At 42.2% G+C, this 21652-nt stretch overlaps 1 protein-coding gene across 1 annotated transcript in view; it reads right to left on the bottom strand.

Annotated features, from left to right (window-relative positions):
• Window positions 1-1202: 1202 nt before the first annotated feature.
• CFDP1 (craniofacial development protein 1) overlaps window positions 1203-21652 on the bottom strand; it is a 149030-nt gene continuing 128580 nt past the window's right edge. Inside the window, exon 7 of the mRNA XM_072636532.1 lies at window positions 1203-5737. Within this exon, the coding sequence (XP_072492633.1) occupies window positions 5647-5737 (91 nt within the window). The 3' untranslated portion in view covers window positions 1203-5646. The remainder of the gene's footprint in view (window positions 5738-21652) is intronic.

Here is a 21652-nt window from a genome sequence, read left to right as displayed (position 1 = left end):
TTGAGGATTAATAGAGCAGCTCTAGGAAACTCTGTTTTCAAGGATTCCAGTCTAGATTACAGTAGGCTGTGAATATTAACATGTCCTCAGGGCACCCATTTTCAGTCATCCTTACCACAGCCAAGAAATCAGAGGCTACAACACCGGAATCTATAGAGAAGGGGGCAGTTACTTTGATCACTGAACAGGAGAAGAGGAAATCTTCAATCTCCCCAAGCCCCTTTCAATGCCCCCTCTCCACCTCCTTTACCTGGACAATTACTATTAGAAAAAGGAATGTTGATTTTGGGGGGAGTTACGCAGTCAGCGTTCACTTCCTAAACCAGAGTCTGATAATTCAGGGTTTGTCCAAGTGGTTCCTTGTTATTTGTAAATGGTGGGCAGAATACTGCCATGGTTCAAAAGGAAAACAAGAAACTGAGTCATCTTTTGGGAGACAGATGAATACACTGAAGGAAAGAGAGTCTGGGTGGGTCAAGAGGCAACTCTAGGAGCAGAAATCGGAAGAATGATGGTTGGGGGTGTCTGATAGGAGGATAATCTGGGTCAGGCCCCAAGAACGGGAAGAAAGATTTAATAGTCCATTTCTGCCTTGGTCACTTTCAGGAGCTACCTGTTAGTGCCTCACTGAATTTCATTACTCTAAATTCTATTTGCCAAGTTTCTCAGTCATCTCCCATTCCCCTTTCAATTCACTTGTTATTTTCACTTATTCAGTACTTTGTACTGCTTGTCTGCTACTGACCTAATTTGACACTACTCTTAAAAACCCTAAGGACCCCCCAAATCACTGTCTGATTAGAAGCACCAAACACCACCAAGTGTGCCTAACTGGTTTATGTTTAAGTAGTTGATTTAAATTTGGTGAGATCATTCACACATACCTGGAAATGCTTTAAAATAATAAGTGAAATAGTGGGGGAGGTGTAATAAGCAAGAAGGTACAAAAAGAACAGCAAACGATTTTTAGTTGATTGAAAAAAAGAATTTTAAAAAATCTCTTGACTTTTAATTTCATATTCTCCCTAACATAAACGTCTCCTCTGCAACATCTTTGGTAAACCTGGTTTAAATACTCCCAGTGATAAAGAACTGAGGCAGGCCATCCCACTGTTGAGCAAATCCAAAGGTGAGACCTTCCCTTACACTGAGCTGAAATCTGCATCCTAAGGGTAATTTTAAAGAATGAGAAAGCCACAATCTGTTATACCTGATTATGTATATTTATTACAAGAGCCTTTTCACTTTTTTTCCCTCCTCATTGGAGGGCAGGGAAAGGGGTAGGGATAGGGTAGGAAAGGATGAAAGGAAAGAAAGAAGAGAAAGAAAAAGGAAAGCAGATCGTTGGGGTGTTTATTTTAAAATGTAAAGACAACAGAAGGTCAGAGTGCATGGACAAGCAAACTGCTTGGGAAAGATACAAGCTGAATTTACTACCAAGTTGAAAAGCAATCTATGAATATCAGAGATCTGCAATTTCACGTACAAGCCCCCTTTTCTGCTCTGTTCTAGTGTGTATATGGCAATACCACAGTAGATAGTGCTGGACTTGGGATCAGGAAAACCTGAGTTTGAATCTGGCCTCAGACACTAATTGTGTGACCCTGGGCAAGTTATCTAACCAAGCTCAGACTCAGTGTTCTTGTCTGTAAGAAGCAGCACCTACTGTGCTGCGAGGATCAAATGAGGTATATGCAAAGCACTTTGCAGACCTTAAAGTGTTAAATAAATGCTGTCTACTATCATCTTATTTTGTGTTTGTTAAGCCCAGAATAAAAATAAATTTAAAGAAAGAAAGAAGCTTAGCTAGTTTGCTTTGAGATCAGGGGCTGGGTGTGAAACCGAAGGAAAGGTAGATATAGACTAATTTTCCCCTGATGGCCCCAAAATGACATAGAATCCTCTCATAAAAAAAATCAAAAAAATGCCCATAGCCCCCTCAAACAGAAACCCCAAGGAAGTCCCAGGGGTGGGGGGAATGAGAGAGAGAAGAAAGAATACGTGTGCGTGTGTGTGTGTGTGTGTGTATGTGTGTGTGTGTGTGTGTGAACACATGCTATGTCTCTCCTGGGAATCTTCTATCTCAAATTTCCTAGGGGTAACCGAGGGGAGCTTTTATAAATATAAAAAAAAAATCACATGACTTCTATTAAAATGATTAACATTCCACTGGGTAGCAGATGGCACAGGGCACTAAGAGTTGAATTTCCCTGACATATACACGAACTTGAGAGAAGTCTTTTCCTGTAAAGCTTGGGCAGAAGCTGTCTTCTTCTAGAATCCCTCAGCATTCAAGATGCTATGGGTCTTGATGCTTCTGGTGGTCTTGAGTAAAAGATGACATCTGCCTCTCTTTCCTATTGCTGGCAGCAAGTTCAGGACTGAGAACTGCATAAGGAAGTTTATAATTGAAGGTGGGGAATGACTCCTCCAAGTTTTGCACTCCCAGTATCTGGGATGTTAACAACCATCCAAAGTGACTTAGCTTTTCCTGAAGTCACTGCTGTGAAGTATGACTTCACTTGGTGGCTGGCAGGTCACTTACATGAGTGAGAATCTCCCCAGTGCAACCACTTTCCACATGAACAGGAGGGGATGAGAGGGTGGACTCTTGGACTCTTCTACTTTTGTCTAAGTGGCTTGGGTCTTTCACCTGGGCGGGAGGCCCTGGGAGCCTGGCACGAAGCAGGTTGGGAAGGACCACATGCCAAAGCTGCTTTGAGATGGAGATATAATCAGACAAATGATTTAAAACGTTAATAATGAACTATGTCCTAGAAAGATCAGAATGGCAAAATCTTTCCTTCTCTCAGTATGTTGGGTAAGGATCTGGCATTCTTTCTTTTGCCTATGATTTCAGTCTTTTCAGGGTGCCTGCCAACTCCAGAGAAGACAAGTCAACTTTCCTTGACTTTGTCCAAAAGCTGTCAATTACGTGAGTCTCTAAAGTAAGAAAAGACCAGAGTTAATCATTCCGACTCAATTCTACATACAAGTCCCTTGAATTTCTTGGACTGCAGAGTGCTATCCTGCTGTTTGAAAGTCTCATAAGATAATTCTCGGGGCATCTGTATATAGAGTAGTCAGAGGAAGTCACTCATCGCCCCAGTGAGTAAAAATGAAAAGTTTAATCTGATCCAGGGGTGGTCTTTAAAGTGGTAACGTATGGATCAAGCTGATTTGAGAGTAGGTGGATGCTGAAGCACAGGATAATGAAATATGTCAGAATCCAAAGTCTAGGGAACATCAGGGCAGAGGTTCATGATGTTGGAAGGGAGTACATCTGTAACAGGCAAGATGCAAATCACTACATGAAGCTTCCTGATGGGTCACTAGAAAGATTGGCAGCAGCAGGGACAACAGAAGTTTTTAAAAGTACTTAAAGCGTTAGGAGGCAACGAATGGGATCAGAATTGCGCTGCAAACCTGCCAGGAAAGGGAGTCACCAAATGAAGATTCAGATGAAAGAAGAGAGCTTTATGCTGAGCTGCAATGTTAATCTATTACAAAGACAGAGCACTGCGGAGAGCTCTCAAATTCTGAGGGCTAAAAACCCAACAGGGCTCTGATCTGCACAATAAACCGATAGGATTTCAATGAGTTTATTAACTCGTTCTCCTTCTCCTGAAAGAAATTGAGATAATGTGCCCTACTGAGCAAAAAATCAAGAGATCTCTTGGAACTGTCAGTCCCTTAGGAGTCAAAGTTGCTTGTAAACAATGGTTGAAAATCAACTGAAAAAGAAAAAGCCACAATATATATGGGGCTCAACAGCTTCCACTCTGAAAGTCTCCAAATCATATGAATGCATCACTGAAAAATGGCAGTTGTGAGACAACATTATCCAGCAGGAGTAGACTGTGTGATCAAACTCAACATTATTGGAAGCTGCAAAGGTAAAATGAAGTGACCAAAACATGGGCCTGCACTGTGCAAGGTCATGCCATCAGCTGAACCTAAGCACTCCTGGGGCCTTATGTTGACCCCTGCAGGCCCACAGGCTCTAGCTCCTCTGCTGTTGCACTTAGGACCAGGTCATGAGATAAAGTGGCCAGAACAGCACCATGCTTCAAATGGGACAACTTTAGCTATGGCCATCTTTTATTTATTTATTTGGATTGATGCCCAACACTATAGTAGTAAAGAGAAAAACACACTCCTTTACTCAAAAGGAATGGTCAGTGCAGACCTGAGGATGGACTATACCTCCCTCCTCCCAGCAGAGGAAAGGGACTACAGAGAAGAACTCTGTCAAAGTACTGGGCTTTTGTTGAATTTTTTTGTCACAAGGCAAGGTTCAGTTGCAGGGCTGGAAGTGGGGACGGGGGCAGTTGGGGAAGGACAGAAGGGGATTATCTTCAAAAGTGACTATGATGTAAAAATAAAAAGCATCAACAGAATTTTTAAAAATTCTCAAGGATGACTACAGCAGTTCAAATCATGGTACTGTGGCCTGAAGTTTCCTTAAATCAGCTCATCCTCCTTTATGAAAAACAAATGAGAACAGACAAGCTTGTACTAAAAGATGATAAAAAATAGGATTTCATGCTCCAAAGGCCACTAAAAAGGAAGACAATTCCTACCAAAAACAATTTTATGGGAAACAGTAATAGGAGAAACACAGACTTCGGCTGCTACTGGCTACAAGTCTGTAGGTGGACACTAAGCCATCTGGTCAATGAAGAACCTCCAAGAGCTTGACCAGGCGCACTTGTTACATATGAAAACAACAATACATGGCAGGCCTAAGCTTTAATGCTGTTATTGTTATGAATGGTTTGGCCCCAGCTCCCAGTACCCATCCTATCATCAACCCATTTCTAATGCCGTTCCCCTGGGCTGCTCCCAAGAGAAATCCTGAAGCTGATGTAGATTCAGGGGCTTCATTGCCCATGAGGGATGAGAAAGTCTGAGGATATCCTCTGGCAAATGAATGTGACAAGAGATTTGATGGTAGGGTGAAGTCCAGAAAAAATGGTTTGCACTTTGGAAAGAGGAAAATACTAAAGGAAAAATAACTTTCAATCAAGCAACAACATCCCATAATTCAGCTTCACATTATGCTAAAAGGAATCCCATCCTGGAGAGGAGACAGGGGTGAGAGTTGGGGGAAGAGACAGAGAGAGAGTGAGAGAACATAGGAGAAAGCTGAATGTAAAACTGTCCAGTGACCTGGCATTTGGCCAGCACAAGTGTGCCTGTATCATTTCTTCTCAGCCTTGGTATCAGGGCAGAGGATGCGATCCAAGAGAGTCATCATCATTTCAGCAAACCTAGGCTAACTGTCCATGTCAAGATTGGGGTCCTCTCCACCACAGGTAGAATGAAGCTAGGAAAAAATGTCTGCCAGCTGCTTGATCTGGACTGTGCTCAGACTGGATGAGACTACACTATCTGCTGTAAGGAAGGTGCCATCCTCTTCACCAGTCCTAGAACAGTTTCCCACAATAAGAACTTATAAAAATAAAATAAATGATGCCATGTGAGATCAAGATATACAGACTGAGTTCAACATGGAAAACAGAACATTTAACCATCCTTTCCATGACAGTTGGTGAGCAGGACAGGAGAGACTTCACTGACACACAAAAGTTGAGCTCACACCCTAAGCAGGGTTAAACTGCCGGAGCATCTTTCCAACCGCCATCAAGGCTTCATTTTGCTCAGCCTGAGGTCCCGCTCAATTTCAAACTGCCTGTGATCCACTCGCTCCAGAAAAGCTTTCCTTTCAATGTACCTGGAAGGGGATAAGAAACAGTTGTGTCAACATGATCGAGGAGCCTTATAGACTTGGATGAGAAAAAATATGATTTAGAATTCAATTCAACAATAAATAGCATTTATTAAGCACCCAGTAGTCCCAGGCATTGGGAATATAGACAAAAATGTAAAAGATATACAAAATAATTTCAGGGGACAAAAAGAGCCCTAACTGTTGGTGAGGGATCAGGAAAGACCTTCACCCAAGAGGTGGCATTTATGCTGACTTTTAAAGGGGAATGGAGAGATTCCAAGAGGAGGCACTGCAAGATTGAGTAAAGACACAGACGTGTAGGATGAAATGTCCTATATGGGGACAAGGAGTCCAGCAGGTCTGGAATGTGGAATTCATGAGGTGAAGTCATCTAGAAATCCACTAGAGTCAGATTGGCTTTCATTACAATTAGACTTTAAGGGAAGGCACAGCTCCTACTTTCCTCACCTTCTCCAACAAAAATTCCTTCACATTTGAGAACGTGCTCCTGCTAACGTGAAACAGCTGCCTGGCCCACACCCTAACAATCTTTCAGAGAAATGGGTCCAGTGCCAGCGTTCCCCTCCTCTGCCCCCAGCTAAAAGGTTAGGTACTTTGATTTCCCAAACCAGGGGCTGTTCTTACAGTTTTTCTTCATTGTTCCAGGAAAGAGGGCAAGGCAGTGCTGGCACTGCTACTGGCACAGTGAAGGAGGCGTGTGTGCACACAAAATGCTAGGCTGGCTGCTTAATGAGATACAGCTGCATTATAATGTAGCTCCCTGTGGCAAAGTGTACCAAGGCTTGCCTAGGGAAGGGGGGAGGGGACAGTTATGCTACTAATTAACCTATTGAGAAAGCAAAACTGCCATTGAAAAGGGAGATGTAATTGAATCACCTCACCAATTTTTCCTTTGTTCCACTGAAGAAAATGTGCATCTTTTGTTATGAGGTCCTTACACTTATGTTGAGAATGTTATACTACACCCAAGAACCCAAACTCCTGCACTGAATTCACAGCCTTGGGTTCGACACATTGTAAAATTCAATCCCTAACATTTGTTTCCCTGTCAGATTTATTTCTACTAAACTTAAAGAAAATTAAACAAAATAAATCCTGCCTAGCCCAGAGAGCCCACAATATCACCCGACCTGTGTAGCCAGTGAATGGGAGCCTATGCCACTTTTTTTTTGTGGCAAGGTCCAAGTCACTACTCCAATATGAGCATGGGGAAAGGCTGGCTTTAAAAAGTAAGAAATTCTTTTTGCACTGAATGAGAAGATGAGATATGAAACTGGGATGGAAACACATTGTGTTGCTGTTCCCGGGGCTGTGTTTCATCTGCAGAGAGGAATTCTGTGGATGAGGACTGCCAACAGAAGATTCTGGTTCTTCTTCCATAACTGCTGGTTGGGGGGGAGGGCTTACAAACCACAGTATTGGTAAAAATTACTCTGCAAGTGATAAAGCTTTCATCTTTGTCTGGATGGACTATATTGCAGACATCCTTAGTCCTTGGAGTGGATGTTGTTACAGCTCAAGAATGTTGTTAGGGCAGAAGAAGTCCACTGTCTTGAATGCCAGAGGCTTCATAGTGGGGATGAATAAAGGCTCATTCTTGACTTTCAAGGGGATCTGACTACCTTGGTAATACAGACCACAACTTTACTCTAAGGGCTATTTGGGAATACGTACCTAACTTGCAGTTCTTTCTCAGGAATAAGGACATGTGCTTGTATTGGCGAAGGGCTTAGGGTAATGGCGATGGGTAGAGAGAACAGGTTATGAGAGAAGAGCTCCCTGGGAGAATTTTAAAAGTACTTTCCCAATGCAAACTAATTCATTTTCATTTACAATATTTTCTGAGAAACAGGGAAAGACTAGGCAGCATGGTATGGTGGAAAAGGCACTGGTTATAGAACTGACGTTCAAATTCTAACTCTGACTTGCTTACTAGATGTGTTTATTGATGTTGTCATTTCAGTCACATCCAACTTTTTGTGACCCCATTTGAGATTTTCTTGGCAAACATACTGGAGTGGTTTCCCATTTCTTTTTCCAACTCATTTTAAAATGAAGAACCTGAGACAGACGGTTAAATGACTTGGCAAGGGTCACATGGCTGGTGTCTGAGGATGAATTTTGAACTGAGGAAGATGAGTCTTCCTGACTCCAGGCCCAACACTGTACCACCTAGCTAGATGTATAACCTTGTGCAAATCACTTGCTCTCCCTGGGTCTCACTTTCCTCACTTGTAAAATTGAAGAGGTTGGACAGAGGTCCTTTCCCATTTGAAAATTATAACTCTGGTACCCTATAAGTAAAATTAAATTCCTCTCCCCTTTTAAGGATTAGTTTTATTGATGGCTTTTTAATAACACTAACACAATCATTTCTGGAAATTCCACACTCCCCCCTTCCCTAAAAATGAGATCAACCCTCCATAATAAAGAAAATGCTATTAATTTACTTTCAGTTCTTTCTTCCATAGCTTAAATTTCTTTCCCATTTTTTTCCTCATGATCTCATCCTATTTATAAAAAAACTTTAAAACTTTTTTTATCTTCTTTTTTTATTTTTCCCAGGAATTCTAGGTGAGTCTGCGCCCAAGCTGTGTTCTCCTCTGCGTCATTCTCTTCTTGTGCATTTGTAACCTCGAGCATCCTTGCCTCCATCTGAGCTCCTTGTGGTGGTCTTCTTTTGTTGTTTACCCATTCTCCCAGTCTCCTTCTGATTTTAGACCTGATGTGGAGGCAGGAAGGCTGGACTGGCCTATTGTTGCTTTCTTGGTGTATTGAATATTGTGTCATTCCAAGATATCAGGGACAGGCTGGAGATGGGTAAACTTTCAGTGCTCGTTTGGGTCTGAGCAAGAGTAGACTGCTGTTGGATTTAGCACCACACAGCCAGCTGGAAAACTCCGTTAGGTCAGAGTGGCAGAATTATAGGCCCCACTTTGGTCACGCCTGGAATCAAACAGAGCTGAGGGAATTTCTCCCCTGATATGGTATATGTCAGGTCTGTCTGGGCCCTTAAGGGGACAAGTCTTGACATTGGAACATCTCTGAATTACTGTAATAGGATGCAAGTAAGAAGAGTCTTACAATTTTAATCTGTATTTGTGGTCAAATATAGGGTTAACAGCTTTCAAAGGTGGGGAATTAGACAAAGTAATAAGACAGAGATGTGATGTAAAAGTTTTCTAATTAAATGGAATATTAAATTTTGAGAAAGTAACAGTACTAAATTTTTTCTCTTTGAACTATATACAGATATATACGACTGGCTTCCAAATATATCTATCAAGGAAATTCAGGTTTTTAGTAATAAGTTCTCAAAACCGGATAAAGGATTTTATATAGAAAATTGTATTAATAATTGTAAAGAAAGTAAAATTATTTTCCCATTTTAAAAATGTGATAATAAAAATCAGAAGAGTTCATTTTACAAGTTAGAACCTCATGAATTTTGTTTTTTAAGATTCATATCAGATAGAGGGTTTAGGTAAAGATAAAAACAGCGAGTGACATATAAAGACTGAAATTTCTGAAGTTCCAGGTGAATTATGGGCTCCTAATTTGGTGTTATTCTTATATCTCTGTTGTTAATAGAATTAGCTTCATAAGGCTTGAGCTAGTTTTATCACAGGAACCAGTTACTGGAAAACCAAATTTAAGAGACTGTACTAAGTTGTACTGATTCTTGTTACTAGCAGATTATGTCAGAATTATCTGGGAATCTCTGTAAGTGATTCGGGAGCAGGCAAGCAAAGCTTCCTTTAGAGTTGTCCTGAAAACGAAGACTATTCCAGAATGTCTAAGAGAAGATATCCAAGGACCAGATGACCACATGAGACATTTGGGACTCAGAATGTGATTAAATGGACATTGGGAGTGAGTCACTAGGATACAAGGAGGCTTGATATTAGTTAATATTGATGATCACTGTACTGCTTTGGCCTTTTCTTTCACGGGTGTTTCATGTTTATGTTTTTCTTGTTACCTTGGTGACATGTAAATCTCCCTTGTCAAAATTAGTCCACTGTGTAAACAGTCTGATCGACAACCAGACTTATGTAATTCTGTTTATGAATATATGAAAAACATTATAGATTTAGCTTATAGATATGTGATCCATGAATCAAAAGGGGGAATGGAGGTAACTGAGGGAACTGAGAGGATCAGAATACCAAATGGTAATGGGAACTGAATGAACCCTACCGACTCCTGTGACTCTTGTGACTTAATTCTGGAGCTAGCTCAGTTCCCTTTCTATTCAATTATGGGTCTAGTCCAATTTCTGTCTTGTGGAAAAAAAACTTTATTCAATTGTGGGAATTGTTGAGAGGACTCTGTTGCACTCTTTGAACCTAGCCCTTCGTGGCTGGGAAGCTGGACCACCTTTCAGAGACCCTTCACTAAGGACTTGGGTTACGCTGACCAGAAACCAGTCCGATCCAAAGACCGAGACAAAGCGTTTTCTCATAACTGTACACCTCAAGCAACTCGTATGTCTTACCTTAAAACTGGTACCACACTAATCAATCGATTATTATTTCTGTGTTTCTTTGATTGTTCATAGACACCTGAGGGAAAGGGAGACACCTCTTCTTCTGACTTCAGGGAATAGTACCTGTTCCATCTCCCCCTCCCAACTTAGAAATCAGATTCTCCAATTCTGTATCCTGGTTGATTCCTTTTAATTAACTGGTCTTATCTGATTGTTTTTAATGTAAAAAAACTGTCCCCCCCTTGTATTCTGGGTCCAGTGCCAAAGCTGAAGAAAGCAACTGGTCCAAATTTATTACGTGATTAGCATGCATTACTTAATAAGTCAATATGCTTGGAAGCTTGGACCTTTGTTTCTTTAGTCATTTCATCTTTTATTTACCACACTTTCTGAATTTCCCCATCAGGATTTGACCTGGTACATTTTCTAGATCTGTTTGGAGTTTATAGACCAGAGTTCACACACTATTTCCTCCCACTCTACTCTCCTGACTGCCCTCATCAGGAGGTATGACTGCATATCTGTTTTCTCACCCCTACACTGTTTTTTGTTTTTGTTTTTTTTTAGAAATCCAGAGTTCACTCTCCTTTTAGTGAGTCCTTCATCCACTCCAGTCGCTGATAATAAGGTGGCCCTTTAAGGTTCCCCTTTTATAAATGGGGGAATTAAGTAAAAAAACAGAAATTATCTTATCTAAGATTATACAGCAAACAAAGGACCTAAGCCACCTCATCTCCAATCCACTGTTCTGCCTGTAGGACCATATTGCATCTTCTACATTCACCCAGAGATTAAATATGTGGCTTAGAAAAGAAATGCAGTGGTGTGTTTCAAAGGAATGCTTTGAGCAGGCTGCCACTTCCCTGCCACCCGTCTGGTGGTAGGGAATGTGTAGGAGTTAGTGGTCTTGAGTGCTCTGAGGCTTGTATTCCTGGATCTCATTGAAAGAGAAGCAAGTGGTGCTTGAAGTAGATACTCCATTGGGCACGTCTGAGAAGCAATGCCAACTCTGGCTGACCTTGGGAATACTAAGGGCAAAGCATATGTCCTGGGGGCATTAAGGCAGCAAGCAAAGGGAGAAAACAATCTCCTCAGCTAGCTCAGGAGGCTTCAAAGAAACCCCTTGAATGGAGTGGTATTTCAAAGGGCAGCACAGCTAAATAGTGAGATAAGGGTGAGGTGCCCACAGCCCGAAGAGTTCATTTATCTCCTTGACACTTATCTGAAAACAAATGCTGTGGCGAATGGGATCTTTGTGACAGTTCCAGTTTGGTGTCAGAAGCCAAGCATAAACAAAACCACTATTGAGGAAGGAGGTCCCAGACTCAGAGACTGCAGACAGCACTGACTGGCCTAACACAAGACACTCTATTCCCGGCTTATGGGTTCCTCCATTAATTGTGTTACCACACACATCAGCCTCACAAGGTGGAGCAGGACCTTGAAGTAGAATGTCCTTGGGAGCCTATGAAAAATGTGGCTGCTAAGTGGAAAGACAAAACAGCTCCTCTGTGGGATGGGGTGGAATGGAGCTCAGAAGAGAACTTCACACATAAACCTGGCTCATACGGACTGGCCATTTAAAATAGGCCTTAAGAGTTTCCAAAGGTATGAGGGTAAGTGGGCTGCCTCTAGGGTAATGTACTATAGACAAGTACACCGAGAGAGTTTATTTTACATTAGTCTTCAATGTGGATGATTTCATGCACAGTTTCAGTTATTCACAGTGACTCAGCAAGACAGTTTAGACATGTGCAATGTTAAAGGATTCTAGACGTGAAATCTCCAAGAGTGCTTATTCCTTTCTCACTGACACTGACTATAAAATGTGCCCTAGTTAAAAGATGGCTACTCATCTAGACTGTATTTGATAAAGTATGCCAACTAGAGCTACAGTATGTAGCAAGAACTGAAGTGATTTATTTAGCATCTCCATTGAAAATCTGGACAGACCCAGTGAGATCTGACATTATTGTGAATTCTAAACCCAAATAATAATCTTGAAGTTAAAAAAAAAAAGTCAGTTTTTCGGAGATGTAAGCCAAAATAAAGGTTTTTTTTCCTAAGTAGTTTCAAGTGTGTCTCATAAATTTGAACTCAAGGAAGATGAGTCTTCCTGACTCCAGGCCCAGGGCTCTATTCACCATGCCACATGGCTACCCTCACAAAAAATAGTAAGATAATAACAGGTGACAGCAACATTCTAGCCCTCGATCAAACAAGACAATATATAAAGACTCTGCAAACTTTAAAGGTCTAGGGAAATTCCAGCTATTATTAGTTGTTACTGTTGCTATAAATTTTTTATATGAATTCATTTTTAAATGAATTTTAAATGAATGTGAGAGGGCAAATATTGGTTGAGATTGGGGGTTTGGGGAAGAGAAAAGGGTGCTGACAGAAGGACCCCTCATCCCTTTCAGAGTAACATGACTTTCCTGACAGGTCACACCAAATCTGTTCCACTGACAAAGCCATTCAGAGTTTGAAGTTCAGTGAATGGAATTTTAAATTTGATTTGCTCTTATTGCTTTATCTTAGACATCTTCCCAAGTTTGTGGTTGTAACTTGGGTTACACAGGGAGGGAGAAACAATTTTTCTTTGGTTCTTGTGTTTCCCCTGCCTCTGAACCAAAGTAAACAGTCACCTGCTTGGCAGTCACTGATCTCCATAAACCTTCAATTTCACTGCACCTTAGCAGCCAAACCCAATGGAGCTTGTGGACGGTCTTTACCTACCAGGCTGTTTTTAATCCTTCCTCTAACACTCCTGCATTCTACGCAAGGATTGCCCAAAAGACTTATTTCTGATGATTACAACTTCCGGGAAATTTACTTTAATTCAATTACAGAGTTAGACAAAATGTCCAAGAGTACTGTCTTCTTATGCTGCATTTCAATAAGAAAGTAGAGCAACTCACGGTTCCTTGGCACAGACACAGGACCTTATACTTAGAACAGGTGTCAGCACTGTCAAGGTACTCTTTAGGAAACATCCTGTTTTCCAGAGCCAGGGCCCAGCAAGCTTGCCCTGAGCTTGGCATAACAACAATGCTTCATGCTCAGCTTCTGGAACTGATGGTTCCTGAGCTCGGGTAAACACCAACCAGCCAAGACATGAAGCCCTGTTCTGAAGAGACTTTTTATCACTTGACAACCCTGCCTCACTGCTGCTGCTACTCTACCCTGTTTGACTCTTTGTCTAACCACAAGAACATATAAATCAAGGTTCAGCCACACTAACCTGGGCCCCCCAACTAGGGGCAGAGCCCGCACATGTGTCTAATTTGCCTCCTTGCTTGTAAGCCATTTCCCTCACACTGAAATTAAACTTCTGTTTGGTTCCTGACTCTCCTGCCTGTAGCCTGCTATGTTCAGCTCTGGCCACCCACAGGATAGAGGTTGGTTCAGTCCAATTGACAGTACCAATTTTTCTGATTGGTATTTGACTTCCAGATGGATAATGATTCCCCAAAGTTACATCCTTCATCTCTAGGTTGCTAAATTCTAGAGAAACCAAAACTCCCAGCTGCCAGTTAGTGTGATAAAAGTTCAGCAATGTCACTCTAGTCAATTATGACAAGAGGGCCCCATGTTGCAATTGCCGCCATCATGGTAAATGTTACAATGATTGGTAAGCTCCAACGGACAAGAACAAATGAGTAGCCTTTTAGCCTTTTTGAGAAACTCTTCAATTTAGGCATAAGACTGTTGGTAGCAGAAAGCGGGTGAGAAAAAGCATGAAGTAAAAACATGACTTTTGGACAGAAGCCTGTTCTGAGGAATAACCAGTGGTGCCTTCAATCTTCAACTGCTTCTGTGGCATTGCCCCACAAGCCTGACCGGGTAGGAGTTGAGAAGTAAGAGTTCTCACTTAAAGTGTTACAAAGTGCTTTTCTGCCTCTGCAGATTCACAACAAAGATAAAACAAAAATTTGGTGCCTTAAGTACTTATTACATGGACACAAAACCAAAAATTAAAGAGTCCCCGCTTTTCAGGACCTTAAGCTCTGCTGGGGGATATATGCACACTGGCACACGCAGAGCAAGGAAAACTGAAAATGGACCATTTTCATGGAAGAAATGGCAACTAAATGGGGCCTCGAAGAAAGATCGCAATTCTGAGAGGCAGAAATCGGAAAGGAGAGCATTCCAAACACGAGGAATAGTTTCTCGGTATGCATGGAGGTGGCAGATAGGGGATACAGTTTGGGGAATGGTTAGTAGTCCATCTGAGTTGGAATGAAAGCGTTTCTAAAGGGAAACAGTATGAAATTAGGCTGGAAATGTAGGTGACAGTCAGATCACAGAGGGCATTAAATGGTAGGCTAAGGAGTTTGTCTTTTATCCTACAGAAAACAGGAAGTCACATGGTTAGGCCTGCACCTTAGGAATTATTAGTCTGTCTGCTCTGTGGGGATGGACTGGAGAGGGAAGAGAATAAAAGAGAGATCGATAAGGAGAATTTTATAGTAGTCTAGGTGAGCAGGAAGCATTAAAAGTGATGGCTATGTGAATGGAGGGGACACAGGTGAGAGACTCTTTTCCAACAAGATTTGGGAACTGAGTGGAAGCTGAGGAAAGGAAAGACTTAAGAATGCACTTGAGGTTCCAGATTAATTTAATTAAGCCTATGTTTGTTTTTTAGTCATTCAATATGCTCCCATTCGATGATATGAGTATTCTCTCTACCAAGGTAGATCAAATCTGGCTATATCTTCTTGCCCTTTATGGTCACTGCCCATTTTCTCTCAAAGACCCGGGCCTTTTAAAAATTTTAAGTAAATAAAATGTGAACAACCATGGTTTCTGGATTTGTTTTTCTGAAATACAACGGATGCTCTAGTAGTACCAGATGATGGTACATGGCAGTTAATGACCAAGTTCTCCTTTCAAAGTACTCAAAAAGACTTATGGTTGGATGAAAATCCCTCTGTTCTGAGGCCCCAAGTAAGAACACAGAGATAGATAGAGGTTCTGTAACTGTTCTAAAGTCACCAAAGGATCTTGGAAACAAAAGCAAAATCAGCTCCAAGAAATAGTGTTTCTTTGTTCCTGGTGATTGCTTGGCTCTCAGTTATTTTAATCACATTGGACCCCTCTGCAAATTCCTGTGACTGCTCCTGCTTCTGCCCTCTCCCTCTTCCAGGTGACAGTCTTTCTAAGAACTTTGAGATGGCTATTATGCCCTTTGTCAGGATATGTACCCACAGTTCTGTCCTCCAACCCTTATATGGCATGATTTTAAGACCTTTCAATGTCCTTTCTAAAAATGGTGTCTGGAACTGAACACATACTCTACTAGAGTTTGATCAAAGCAGAGCACAGTGGGACTAGCACATCTCCAATCCTCAATACTATGCCATCACAATAGCTTTTTGAACTTGCCATATGCTAAAACCCAATTTTTTAAGACAAATGGATTTCTAGTTAGGACTCCATCTTAGACTTGGGAAATTCTTTTATGAACCCCAGTGCAAGATTTACATCTCTATTAAATTTAATCCTTAGATGCTATCCTGTTAAGATCTTTCTGAATCCTGATTCTGTTTGTTCAATATGTTATTTATGCCTCCTACTCAGTGTCATGTGAAAATCTAATGAACATGCCATCTACATCTTTTTTCAAACCTCTGTTAAAAATATAAAATAGAACAGGACCAAAAGTAGTTTCTTGAAACACGACCATGATAAGGTGATGATGACCCGTTACTGACTACTTCAGATAGTTCTGAATCTTGTCTAGGCCACATCAGTATCTTGCCTACAAGAATCATTACATGTGCTGTTCTGGCTCTGCTTATTTCACCTTGCATCAGCTTGTCTGTGCTTGCGCACTCATCATTTCTAGTAGCATAGTAAGATACTTTGACCTTCATGTACCACAATTTATTTGCTAGAGTCCTCCTTAATAGGCTGATCCTTCACCTGGAAGATGGTCATCTACCTGAGAACCAATGTGGCTTCAGAAAGGGTCAAGGAACAGTCGATATAGTGCTTGCTGCCTGACAACTCCAGGAGAAATGCCAGGAGCAGAACAGAGGTCTGTACACAACGTTTGTGGATCTCACCAAGGCCTTTGACACTGTTAGTCATGAGGGCTTATGGAAAATTATGTCAAAATTTGGTTGCCCAGAGAAATTCATCAGTATTGTAGGTCAATTTCATGATGGCATGTTTGCCTGGCTTCTGGATAGTGGACAAAGCTCTCGTGCCTTCTCAGTCACCAATGGAGTGAAACAGGGCTGTGTGCTTGTTCCCATGCTTCTTAGCATGATGTGTTCAGCCACGTCAAATGCTTTCAGTGAGGATGAACAAAGCATCAAGGTCAACTATCTTACTGATGGCAAGTTCTTCATTTTGAAAAGGCTACCAGCCATGATCAAAGTGGAGGGAGTGCTGGTGAATGACTGTCTGTTTGCACATGATTGTGCATTCAATGCAGCCTCTGAAGTTGAGATGCAACAAAGTATGGATCAATTCTCTGATGCCTGTGCTAATTTTGGTCTAACAATTAACACCAAGAAAACACAGTTGCTCCATCAGCCACCACCACACCATCTGTACGTGGAACCACAGGTGGCAGCAAATGGAGAAGTTCTGAATGCTGGGGATAAGTTCACTTACCTTGGTAGTGTACTTTCCAGGGATGTACACATTGACAATGAGGTTGATACACTCACTGCCACAGCTAGCTCAGTGTTTGGGAGGATCCAAAGAAAGGTTTGGGAGAGAAGAGGTATTAGACTGACTACCAAACTGAAGGTCTACAGAGCCGTTGTGTTGACCTCATTGTTATATGCTTGTGAAACATGGACAGTCTACTAGCGCCATTCCAGGAAACTGAATCACTTCCATTTGAACTGTCTTAGGACGATTCTGAGGATCACTTGGCATGATAAGGTACTAGACATTGAAGTCCTTGCTGGAGTTGAACGGCCAAGTATTCAAACTATGCTTCAGAGAGTGCAACTCTGATGGGCTGGCCATGTTGTTTGAATGCAAAATGTACACTTGCCAAAAAGACTATTTTATGGAGAACTCACATGGGGCAAGCCATCACATGGTGGCCAGAAGAAATGATACAAGGACACTTTCAAAGTCTCTCTCAAGAACTTTGGATTTGACCGTGCAACATGGGAGACATTGGCACAGGACTGCTTAGCATGGCATGCCCACATAAGAAAAGGTGCTGTCCTCTTTGAGCAAAGCAGAATTGAGACAGTACAAAGTAAATGCAAGATGCACAAATTTGGGATATCCACCCAATATGGATCTGTTCTCAACCTGTGGTAGAGCATTCTGAGCTCACATTGGTCTGATCAGCCACAGTCAGACACAGTGAAATTTCACTTTATCATGGTGATGCCATTTTGGTCCTCTTCAAAGAGGAAGGACAACAACCAACCAACCACAATTTATTTAGCCCCAATTGTTGGGCATCTGCTTTGTTTCTTCTAGGTATGTGCATGTGGCATCCATTTCTACGAATGTCTGATCACCCTGCTTGACACCCTGTCACTCATTAAATGCTTTGCTTCTAATCTAAGAAAAATGGTTTAGAGCAGGTTTTGCTTGTAGCTGTTTTGTAGATACTTTCCTCTTCTTGGGCAACCCTGGATTACCAATAGTTTTTTTAATTTAGATTTCCAATGATCTACTCTAGACAACCTGGTGTTGGTGACCTCACTGGGAGCTCAGGGTGCTGAGTATGAGATCCTGGCCCCTTTGGGAGACTCCCTTTGCATTGATTCCCTGGTAGGGGATGAGTCTAACATATGTTCTATGCTGGAATCTGGGCACTAGGTCAGAGTTCCAGACCCAAAATGGCTCATGGAGCCTGTGGCTGAGTCCAAAATCCTCTCTGGGGTGCTCCACACTGTTGGCCTAGCTGAACACTGAGTCTGTGATCCTGGGCCTACCTTTGCTCCTACTCTGGTCACTTTCCATTAGGTAGAATTAGTGATTTTGGCCTAGAAAGATGACCCACTATAGTTTCTCCTTCAATTGCCTCTCATTACTGCATCCAGCAAGCTCCTTTGGATTGTTGGAGCAGCTGCTGTGGGAGCTGAGCTGTATCGTTTCCTCTTACTCTGCTATCTTGTTTGGTCTTCCCAACTTCACAAGGGAGATCAAGTGAGAAAAATCACTGTAAAGGACTTTGTAACTGTTTTTCCTACTTCTATCATTACTATTCTTCTCATTGTAATTAAGAGGCCAGCAGCACTGACATGTCAAACTCAGATTTGTAGAAAAGTCTCTTCTTTCCTTCCTCTGCCATGATTATCATCTGCTCATTTAACAGTTGGATCCTACTGTCTTTTCCTCGTCTATGGCAGGATTCCTTCAAAACTCTTGTAGGTGGTGTTCCTAGAGTGCTTTAGGGGCAAGCTAAAGCTCAATGAGAAATGGGTACGGAAGGCAGATGAAGGCCACAGAACCTGGAGATCAGCAGACAATCAGGTCTAGGGGACCAGCTGGGGTAGAGGAGCAGAGCATCAAGGCTCTATCTTATTATCTGTTCCCTAATTGAGTTAGGTTGTTTTCCCTTCTGATCTTGTTTCCTCCTCCCAGCCTACATGGTCTCGTTATTCTTCGCTCACAGCTCTGCTCCTTTCTTTTACGAGGCTTCCGTTAACTCTGGCATCCTGAACAAGGTTCACTGGACAAGTTCAATACTAAGGTGAGGAGTGATAAAGTGAAGTCTGCCCTGGGAGCTCCTACATGTGAGACATAGGGAAAGAGGAGGAAGGGCCTGGGACTCAAGAAAGCAGGAGGTCAGGAGGACCCAAAACACCTTCACACTGATAGACTTTGTTTCAATACCTTTCGTTCTGACACTGCTGAAATCTTCCTCCATATTCCCCACCTAATCTCCTTCACAGAGAGCCATCTCTTAGTACAATTTTTTTTAAATAAAGAAAAAGAGGGGAAAAATGCATTAAAATCAATCACCATACCAATAAAACCAATCTGGAGTGATATGCAACGTAGCATGCCCTTTCTGGCCCCACTTCCCCCAGGTAGGGGAGGAATCTTCTCAGATCTCTGCTTTAGGGCCAGGCCTGTTCACGTCAGTGGTTCTGTTATCATCATCATGTGTGCTGTTTTCTGGCTCTGCTTATTTCACTTTGCATCAGCTTGATCACGCTTGCATGCTCATCATTTCTAATAGCACAGTAAGACTTCTTGACCCTCATATACCACAATTTATTTAGCCATTCCCCAGCTGCTGGGCATCTCCTTTGTTCCTTCCACCTATGTGTGTGTGTGGTGCCCATTTCTGCGATGTCTGATGACTCTGCCTGTCACCTTGTCCTTGGGGACGAGCACAGAGCATGCTGAGGGCCCCTCCCCCTGCTCAATCCTATTATTACACTTCTGGAAAGATGGCCTGTCTCCTGTGGGTTAAATGTACACTGTAAGCTGGGTGTAGTGCCACAGCCTTATGATCCTCTCTGCTGGGAGAGGCATCCTATACCTCCATGCCTTTGCAAAGGCTGTCCCCTATGCCTAGAAAGCTCTCATCCCTATCTCCTTTCAAGATTCAGCTCAAATCCATGAGGCCTTTCCTGGTACCCCTTAACCATTAGTCCTCTCCTGATTCCCACACCCTTCTCCTATCCCCAGAAGAATGGAAGCTCCTTGAAGGCAGGAATTATAGGGTTTTCCCTTTTGTATCTCTACTAGACCGAGTACATTGCCCAGAACACAGCAAGTGGTTATGGCCCATGAGATCTCTCCTCTGCTCTTCTCCCAAGTGTCTGACAGTGTCCTCCACTCTCTCCTCCTTTATTTTGGGCCCTGAGGAAGAGGTGGTGCTTTGTGCCAACCCTTCATCTCTTCTCCTCTTGTCTCTCCCAGCAGACTGCCCTGCCATCCTTTCTTTTTAATCTTCCGTGTCCCCCTGCCTACAAATACATCCAGAACTTCCCTGCCCATAAAAAAACAGCCTCACTAGATCTTATCATTTCCACTAATTATCCTCTTACATCCCTCTGCTCTTTCTTAGCTAAAATTCTTGAAAAAATGATATACAGGCAATGGGGTATAGAAATCTATCTTGCCCTACAGGAAAACAGAAAGGAGGAGGATAAGAGAAGGGAAGGGTGATAGAAAGGACAGCAGATTGGGGGAAGGGGTAGTTGGAAGGGGAAGGGGAGACATGGGGAGAAAATTTAAAACTGAAAATCTTGCGGAAGTGAATGCTGAAAACTAAAAATTAATGAAAAAAGATTTTTAAAAAAATCCTTGAAAAAACCATTTATACTCATTGCCTCCCTTTCCTCTCCTCTCACTGTCTTCTAAACACTCTGCAATCTGGCTTCCAATTTCATCATAAAATGGAAACTGCTCTCCCATGATGGTCCTAGGGTAGTCTTCCTAGGACTACCTCTACTGGAATCAAACCCACCATCCAGACTAACTGCTAACTGCTCCTAAATTAAGCACACGGCCTGGAATGGATCCTCCCCTAGCAAAAATTGAAAAGCTTATCTGCATATGAGAAAGTGGGGAAGAAATACTACAAGTACAGATCCCCCTCTATTCCTCATCTTTTATGGATTCATCAAATTTTTTTTCTTTCTTTTATTATTTACTACTTATTTCTTTACCTATTTTCAATCACAAGAAGAGGAATATGGAAAAGTGACCCCTTCCTTCTGACAAGCAGAGCAACCACATTGTGGTAGGTTTGTGCCCAGCCACAAAGAAGGAAGTCCTGCAGATGATGGTACAGGAGTGTTTTATGGTACACCACAAAGCTGAGACCAAAGGATTAGAAGAATGGGTCCAAGAGGGCCCAGCTCCAGCCCAGCCTGGGACCACAATGGCCCAGATGAAAGAGGCCGTGTATGTGGCAACTTCTGTTTAAGATATCTGTTCAGACTCTAAGGGCGGGGCAGAGCCAAGATGGCGGCTCAGGGGTAGCCACTCTGCTGAACTCTCTCAATATTCCCCTCTAAACAACTTTAACATAATGCCTCAAATCAAATTTTGGAGCAGACATTTTTCTGGCCTAAGAAGACTTAAGAGGTCATCAGGAGAAGTCTGTGACACTAGGTGGAGGCTGGTGTGGAGCCCATGCATGAAACTGAAGCAAAAGCAGGAGTTCTCAGTAGAGATGGTAAGGGAATCAGACAGCTGGTCAGAAAGAGATTACAGGGGACCCTTTGCTGGCACTGACTGGCAAATCTATTGCCCTTAAGCAGTTCTAGGTCTTGGTTTTATGGCAAAAAGTAACATTAGTGCTTTTGGCTGCAGGGGAGCAGGGGTTCTTACAGGGTAAAGACCAAAGCACAGAGCAGGAAAGCAGGGACCACACCTCTCTCAGGATCACACCACCTTGGAAGCACCAAAAACTTGCAGACTCTCCAAACTAGCTCTGAAAACAGCAGCACAAAAAT

This window comes from Notamacropus eugenii, chromosome 1 (assembly GCF_028372415.1).
Source record: "Notamacropus eugenii isolate mMacEug1 chromosome 1, mMacEug1.pri_v2, whole genome shotgun sequence".
NCBI classification, from domain to species: Eukaryota; Metazoa; Chordata; class Mammalia; order Diprotodontia; family Macropodidae; genus Notamacropus; species Notamacropus eugenii.
Note: the sequence above shows the minus strand (reverse complement) of the source record. Positions and strands in the feature narration are given on the sequence as shown.